We start from the raw sequence: 8,903 nt of genomic DNA, 5'->3' as shown, positions 1-8,903 counted from the left end.
TAAGAGGAAGTATAGGCTAACACATGAAGGGGGAGTGTTAAACATTTGATTAAACGATTAAATTCACAAATTTCTAACAGCCTAAGCTTTCGGGACAATTGGAAAATTATCAAGTGAAGAACATGACATGAGTCAATGTGATGAGATGAGATACAGAGCAAGGAGTATCTCATAATTGTAATAATTTGAATAAATTTTCCTCGTTGAATTCTTATTACTTTGTATTTTATTTTTCTTTTGGCGTCATGTACAAATGGATGCATGTGTTCCTTCCCATTAGTTTTTTGGTTTTAGCACTTTGATAATGTATATTGTGTCTTAGGGAAACTAAAAGACTATGGAGAGAATGGATGTAAGTTCTTCAATATGTAACACCAAGAACCAAAAGTTTAGCAAAGAACATGATGTGGGTGAAGGTGAAAATAGAATAGGCAATCTGGCAGATGCAATTGTTCAACACATCCTGTCCTTCCTTCCAACAAAAGATGCTGCTAAAACTAGTATAATATCAAATAGGTGGAAATACTTATGGTTGTCAGTCCCAGTTCTTGATTTTCATGATGGGGCATATCATTTTACTGATGCTGAGGAGCCACCACATAAAAGGAAGCTCTTTATGGATTTTGTGGAAAGAGTTCTTTTGCTTCGTGAACCCTCAACCATAACAAACTTCTCACTCACATGCAATGTCCTATCTGATTCGTCTCGCATTACTACGTGGATATCTGCTGCAGTGAAGCATAAGGTTCAAGTATTAAATATTCGCCTTTATAAAATTGGAGAACCATTCATGTTGCCTAGTTGCCTTTTTAGTTGTGAATCATTACAAGAGTTACATCTCAACATGCTCAATCTTCTTGAGCTTCCTTCTTTTGTATCATTCTCAAATCTCAAGATCTTGACTCTTATCCGCATTGTATTTCCGGATGATCATTCAGCACAAAAGCTCTTTAAAGTTTGCTCCATCTTGGAGGAGTTGTATTTAATTTTTTGTAGTTGGGAGAATGTCAAGGCTGTTTGTATTTCCAGTCCCAAGATTCAGAAATTGTACATACAAGAAAAAGATCCTTCATATTGTACTGATATGGAAGACGAGGATGGTGAGAATAATTCAGTTGACCAGAATAATGATTCAGATAATGAGAGTGATAACATAGATGATCAGAATAGTCCGGTTTACCTTAATGATGACATAGATGACGTATATAGTTCAGATGAACAAAGTGATGATGCCGATGATCAATGTGATTCAGATGGTTGTCAGTTTGCGGTTTTTGGGACTAGTCTGAAGTACTTTTCTTACATGGGTGATTTTGTTCATGGTTGTCACATTCAAGACTCATCCTCAATCGTTGAAGCACATCTTCAGGCATATAATGGAGACAGAAAAATTGGTTATCGTGAATTGAAGCTCCTTTGGGGGCTCTCTAATGCCAAGAGCCTAGAACTAGATGACAATGCAGGTGAGGTATGTTTATTTCCTGAATCGGATGAAATATTTTTCCTTTGATTTTGTTCATTTTATCCAATTATTTTCCTAAGAGGTTCATCTGAATTTCTTTTGAATTATGATATTTGTGTTAGTCTCTTGCTGATGCAGACGAATTATTAGACCATCTGCCTATGTTTTATAGTTTGACTCATATACATATTGATTGGGTGGTCTTGATCTACAAAGAACAACGTGAAGCACTACTGACGATACTCCGGAAGTCACCTTGTCTTTCTTCCCTTAAGTTTGAAGGGGTAACTCTTCTAGAACTTAATCTCTCTTTTTTCTTTTTCTTTTTGTGTGTGTTTCTGACTAGCATAAACAATTGCTATTACAACTTAAATTTGTCTTCTTTGTTATCCATGTAGTTGTCATGCATGCTCTGCTATTCTGGAACATATGATTGGACTTTGGATCCTGTGCCTGGATGTCTCTTGACACACCTCAAGACCATTGAAATCTCTATGTTTAATGGATCAGAAATTGAGCTACTTGCAGTTAAGATTTTGCTTAAAAGTGCAACAATCTTAGAGAAGATGGTTATTTCCTTTAATCCCTGGGAATTTGAAGACGCAGATGGCTTAAAGAAGCAACAGGAGGTTCAGGAACAAGTACTATCTTTTCCTAGAGGGTCCTCAAGTTGTCTTATAGCTATATCTTGTCCACCGAAGAAGAAGAAAATCATTGAGTTCTGTTAACCCTTCTGATGGTTCCAACTTTTCAAATAAGAACATGGCTGGCTATTTCATGGTATAACAAAATTGAATGACATGTTAGGCATCTACCTTTTCACATGCTAGGTCTGTAAATTACTGTTATGGAATTCTCTTCTTTGCTGGATTGAAAATTAATTTTAAGATCCTCCAACCATTAGTGCATGTCTGCTTGATGTTATGTTTTTGGTATGGTTGTCATCTGTCTGGCTTTTTTCGAAGTCCATGTCATTTCTAAAATACAAAACAAAATCAGCATATGAAATTCATGTTAACTTTTTTAATTGAATATCTGTTTAAAAAATTTCATTCAGCCTTTTCTTCTGGCTGGTGAAGCCACTGGAGATCAAATCGCTGTCATGGAGCCATCACAAAGGTGGTCCATGCAGCTTAACTTGTGTTATAAAGAGAAATGACTTGGTTATGATAGTTTTGTTGGTGCTGTGTTTTGGTCTAGGGGATATCTTTGGTGGATGCATAGTAGTCTACTTGCTAGTCTCTTCCGACAGGCTTGTTTTGTGGAGGCTTGAAAGGGCTTTTTGTGAGACTGAAACATAGAAGTACCGCATTAACTCTATCCCCTTTTGCTGTCCATATATCAATACCACATCAAACTAAAATTTCTGCATTATGTGGCACATAACAGAATATAAGTAAAGTGATACTAACACTAGAATGTTGGTTGAAGTTAAGCAAAAATTGAAATAGAGTCAGATTCAAAGAGTGTTCCTTTGGCAAAATTTGGTATTTAGACTGTTTTCAGAAAAAATTTTGTGAACAGTATGCGCGTCAAACTATTTAGGTAGTTGGACTGATTTTGGAACTCGAGTTTGCCAAACTCGAGTTCTGGCCCAAAATTCAAACTATAGTGGCGTTTTTTTTAGTGGCGTTTGTCAAAAACGCCACTATATGTACCCTATAGTGGCGTAAGTTTTGCCGTGTTCCTCTTTTCTTTTTCTTTCTTTCTTTTTTTTTTTTTTAATTATTATTATTTATTTTCATTCAAAACTGTGCTAGAGATTTTTATAGATCATGATTATATTTAATCTTGAAACATGATTATTGTTCATAAAATTTAAAGCAAGTCAAAAAAGGTGAAAACTGTTTTCCGCTTTAAAATAGTGGAAAATGTTACCTGCAATTCCCTGCTACCCCCACCTCCTCCATTCCTTAATGTTGCCAATACCACAGTTCATCATTATTGTCACCATTGTCTACACTATCGCGTTCGTTTCTCTACGACCATCATCACCACGTATCTGCAATGTTGTCACTACCATCATCACTCGCTCACTCCAATATTTCCACTGCCACCATCACCACTCTTTGTCCAACACTGCTTTACCACCACACTATTGTTGTCTCTCCCATATCTACCACACCACCTTTTCCATTTCCATTGCTACCATCACTTCTGTCATATTGATGATTTTCTTGCGGTTCATAAGATCATTTTTTTGAGTCAATCAAACACAAAACAATAAATATAATACTAGCCTCTGAGCACGTGCTAAGAGGCTCTTCTATTTTTTGGGTAAAAGTGCACAGATGTTTTTCTAGTAAAAGTGCTCAGATGCTTTTATATTTTTTGAGTAAAGATTAATAATTTGAATCCATTATAATTTGAGATTACTACATTTTCTAATCATAAAATACATAGGAGTGTGATGATAAAAATATTTCATCAACAAATGCATAACACTCATCACACCTCTAGATATTTTATGATTATAAAATGTAGTAACCTCAAATTATAATGGATTCAAATTATTAACCTTTACCCAAAAAATAAAAGAGTCTCTGAGCACATGCTTATAATAGATTCAAATTATTAACTTTTACCCAAAAAATAAAAAAGCCTCTGAGCAAGTGCATGAGCGCGTGCTCAGAGGCTAGTTGAAGAATACTAGATTATGATCTGAGATATTTTCTAATAAATAGTAATAATGATCTCTTAAATTAAAATTTAATAGGTTTTTTAAAAGAAAAATTAGAAAGGGATAATGATAAGTTAATGAATAATTGTTGATGCTCATTTTTTGAATCCGTACCCAAAAGCTTATATGGAGGAAAGCCTAATAAAAAGCAAGTCCCAAAGGCCCACCAAGAAGACAAAGGGCAAGAGAGGTCCAAAGAAAGAAATGCAAGGGAAAGCGATCTGCAGCAGAATACAAATCTGCTGCAAAATTCAGCTTTGCTGCAGAATACAGTGGCAGAATGGCTTCTGCAGATGAAGATAACTTGGACCCAAGACCCTTTTGATCCAATCAACATTATTTGACCCACAAAGGCCCAAATCCTTTTGTATAAAAGATAGGCGTGAAAACTAATATGAAAAAGCACGGTGAAAAGAAACAAGGAACAGCAGGAAGTGTCAGCAGCAGGAAACGCATGAAGGAAAGAATAGCCAAACTAAAGGAAAAGACAAACACAGCAGGAAACGTGTGAAGAAATAAGACAGAGACACGCAGCAGACCGAAACAAAGCTAATCTTCTACGGCAGAAACGGCGTGGGAGGTAAACACAGAAGATAGTGGAGCAAGCACATAAGGGTCAGAGCACCACCGACCTGTACCCAGTCAATACAAGGGAGGTGGGCCCATGGTCAAGGGGATTCAGAGGGCGTGGTTTGGTGGTGGGGGGAAAAGAGGGTCTATATTTGGTTTCCTACCGTGACTTCTTTTGGGAATATATCTTGCTGGGATGGTATCTTACCCAAAAGAAGTAATAAATGGTTGAGACTATCTGATGCATGCCATAGAGCTAGGTAGTGAGGTAGCCCAATTCTTATTGGTTAGTCACCTAAAGGTAGAGGTATACAGCAGGAATAAACAAAATGGAATTTTGTCGTGAAATGAGTAGTGGTGCAGCAAACATATACTGAGGAATGGCAAGGGCAACTAATGGGTGGGTGGGTAATCTTGAAGGGATGCCCACAACAAACCAAAAACAGTTGGTGAAAGTCCTAGGGGTAAAAGGGAGAAATCCCATTGAATTAGTTTACTATAAAAGGAAGAGGTAACCATGACAGAAAGGGGAGGAGGAAAAACAGGGAAGATAGAAAAACACAGAAAGAGAGAGACCGAACGGGGGGGAAGCACTTAAGGGGGGAAACTCATGGTAAGAGAGTAGTAAGCACTTAGAGAGAAGGACCCAAGAAAAGGAAAGACCAAAAAGGGGGAACAACCCACGGCAGGAGAGTAGTAAGAAATCAAAAGTAAAAGAAGAACGGAGAGAAAGAAAGAAAGTGGTAAAACAAAGAGAGAAAATATGGCAGGAATAGGGGCGTGCATCAATAGATCATCTTTTCCCTCCCTCTTAGCAAACCCACTCTTTGATGTCCTCAAAAGTAATAGCTAGTAGCCATTTAGGCTTATTCTCCAAAATGCACAACTTTGATGGCAAAATCCTATGACAAGGTTGTTCAAGTTGGGGTTTGGGCTCTTTCTTGGTTTACTTATCCTATGGGAAGATTCAATACTCTATTTTGATTGCAAATATATTTGATTTCTCTCATTATAAATTATATTTGCTATATTTAATCATTCTGCTGAAACACTTTTTTATCACGTTTGCTGCATCAGTTGTCCTGTTGTGGTATCTTTACTTTTTGTACTAGTTATTCTGTTGTAGCACCTTTTCATTATATTTACTGTGTTTATTATACTAGCTAAACCTTTTCTGCGGAAGCTTTCTTCTTTATTTGTTATTACGTGTTTTACTTTTGACACAAACTAATCATTATCCTGCCATAAGTATATATATACATATATCTTGTTTCTCATGTTCTGCAAAATATATTTTATATATGTATATGTGAATACGTATAAGTATATATACTCATATATGTATGCATATATTTGAGAATATGCTAACCCATTTAAACTAATATTTGTTTGATGGGTATTTTCTTTGGGTTTTAGATTTGTTTATGTGCAGGAAGTAGAAAAGTATTTCTGCAGTAAAAACGAAGAGTAGTCATTCACATTGCAAAAGGTTTTACTGCACGGCAGAAGGCTTTAAAGCACAACAGATAGCTTTAAATGATAGCAGATAGCTTTAATGCATAGCAAACAGCTTTATTGCACAGCAAAAGGCTTTATGGTAGAAAGCTTTAATGCACAGCAGACAACTTCAAGGCACAGTAGAAAGCTTTACTGCACAGCAGGAAGCTTTATTGCACAGCAGAAAGTTTTGCTACATAGCAAAAAAGTCAGTCCTACAGCAGAAACTGGAGAAAAGTTCCTTTTGCGGCAGAAACTGGAGAAAAGTTCCTTTTGCTGCAGAAACAGAGGATAAGCACCACATTCTGCCCGCCGTAAGCGTGCTCCTGGCAGATGAGACATAGTTTGCGCACAAGCCGGACCAAATTGAGTTGCAGTTGGACCGGTCTCAACTCCCTTACTTAGAATATTTGGGCCTAATACTGCAAGAGGTAGCCTAGCCTGATACAACCAAAAAGGCCCACTACAATAATAATCATAACCTAAAAAATAAAACTAAGCAAAAAAATTAATGAATTTTGTAGGGAAAAAGTAATGAATAATTTCATTCTAAATTATGTAGATTTGATAATTTTCAAATTAAAATGTTACCAAAAATGATAACCTTGGGAGATTTAAAAAATATAGTGGTTGAGAATTTGAAAAATATTGTTGCTAGAAATGTATAAATGAAAAAAATTTACAAAAAAAAAAAAAAAAAAAAAAATTTACCAAGTACTTGATTTCTTAAAAGTAACGTACCACACAAAAACAAAAAGAAATATAAAGATAAATAACTATATAGTCCACACTATAAATACTAATTACTATCTTAAATATTTATAATCCACTTAATAATATAAAATTTACAAAAGAAAAAAAAAAAGTGAAAAAAAAATATCTAGTACTTGATTTCTTGAAAGTAAAGCACCATACAAAAAGAAAAGAAAAAAAGATAAAAATAAATCACTCCATAATCCACAATCTAAATACTAATTACTATCTTAAATATTTATAATGATCCACTTAATAATATAAAATTTACAAAAGAAAAAAAAAGTGAATTTTTTTTTTACCCAATACTTAATTTTTTGAAAGTAAAGTACCATTCAAAAACCAAAGAGTTTAGAATTAATGAAAATATATATTTTTTAAAATATGGACAATTTACATTTTCTACCTAATAATAATCTTACAAGGCTTTTTAAAGATTTAAAAAATATATAAGCATGATATCAATAATGTTTAACTAGTTATCTACTCAAATCAATGGACTAGAATAGGCTGCACTTCTTAATTAGTTAATGGGCTTGCAATATCAATTAATTTGTCACTTGATTTAGTCATGCGACAAGTTAGACAAACAGAGTACTGCTTAAATCCCAAAATCTTCGAGTATGGCTATTACACTTTTCAAGTTCTCTTTGTACACAACAGATGGGGGAATATGTCATAACCACATGCCAGTGGCGACTCCAGGAATTTTTCCGAGGGTGTTCCTATTTTTTTTTTTTTTTTTTAGTTGAAAGATCCAAAGCCATCATCAAGAAGATGAAGATGAATCTTGCATAGGAGATGAATCTTGGGTAGGTGGTTTTTTTAATAAATATTTGTCCATAATTCTAGCAAAAGAATAAAGAATAAACTATAAGTTCATTTGAAATATTAATAAAATTATTAATTATTGTTATTTAGTTGTTTCATTAATTTGTTTGTCTTTTATAAACTATAATTTGTTATATTGTTGTTTCATTAATTATAAAATTATTAATTGTTATTTAGCCTAACATAATTTAATTTGTTTATCTTTTATAATATATTGGTTAATTAAATTATTGTTTATTAGTTGCACTAGCACACATTCCATGTGCATTTACTTCCCTCAATTCAAATTTCTCACCCGGTCCCATGTGCCATGTGCCCATCCACCCCCCACCCCACTCAACAGACAATGAGACAAGTCCCTCAATCACAAGAGCCAGCTGCCAATCAAAAAATTTCACAATCACAAATTACAATAAGACAATTAATTGTATCTCACCAAGTCTCACCAACACCAACGGATAAAGTCAAAAAGAAAAAGTCAAGAACAGGGCCAAAATATTAATAAAGTTAAAGTTAAGTTGAGCCAATCACAGTTGTTCAAAAGAATCAGATAAATTATTAAATTTAAACTGTTAAAGTCTTAAAAGAATAAGAGAGAGAGAGAGAGAGAGAGAGAGAGAGAGAGAGAGAGAGAGTCATTCATTTCATTTTAGTCTAATTTCAAATTTCACTTTCATTTTCATTTTTCAGATAAAGAGAGAGAGAGAGAGAGAGAGAGAGAGAGAGAGAGAGAGTCAGAGAGAAAAAGAGAGAGAAGTTATGAAATACCTTGAGGTTGAGGTTGAGGGAGCACTAGAGCAAGCTGAGCGACAAGCGATGGAGCGAGTGACGTGACCAAGCCGAGCGACGAGTGACGTGACTGATTGACGATCTCCGATGCCCGAATCCCGATGCGATGTGCACTAGACTGGAGCTCGAGTTGTGTTGGCTAACCAATCTCCGATGCGACGATGCTTGATCTGTCTGTTGGCTTGTGTTGCAGCGTTGCTCTGTTGACGTTTTTGTCTTTAGGTTTGCTTTAGTGATATCTGATTTAGTGATTTGAGTTTTCTGATTTAGTAATTTGCAGCGTATATTAGGTTTTGTTTTTTTGTTTTTTTTAGAATCCGT

The 8,903-nt window shown here is 35.0% G+C and overlaps 1 protein-coding gene across 1 annotated transcript; it reads left to right on the top strand.

The window, feature by feature from the left end:
• The first annotated feature begins 330 nt into the window (after window positions 1-330).
• LOC126729186 (F-box/FBD/LRR-repeat protein At5g56420-like) lies at window positions 331-2,303 on the top strand. The gene is made up of 2 exons (XM_050434874.1): window positions 331-1,746; window positions 1,861-2,303. The coding sequence occupies exon 1, from the start codon at window positions 338-340 to the stop codon at window positions 1,508-1,510; it is 1,173 nt and encodes a 390-aa protein (XP_050290831.1). The 5' UTR covers window positions 331-337; the 3' UTR covers window positions 1,511-1,746; window positions 1,861-2,303.
• Window positions 2,304-8,903: the final 6,600 nt, after the last annotated feature.

The sequence above is a fragment of the Quercus robur genome, chromosome 5 (genome assembly GCF_932294415.1).
Source record: "Quercus robur chromosome 5, dhQueRobu3.1, whole genome shotgun sequence".
Taxonomy (NCBI): domain Eukaryota; kingdom Viridiplantae; phylum Streptophyta; class Magnoliopsida; order Fagales; family Fagaceae; genus Quercus; species Quercus robur.
Note: the sequence above shows the minus strand (reverse complement) of the source record. Positions and strands in the feature narration are given on the sequence as shown.

What these genes read in the sequence shown, in the direction of transcription:
- LOC126729186 (XM_050434874.1), top strand. Translation starts at nt 338, where the DNA reads ATGGAGAGAATGGATGTAAGTTCTTCAATATGTAACACCAAGAACCAA.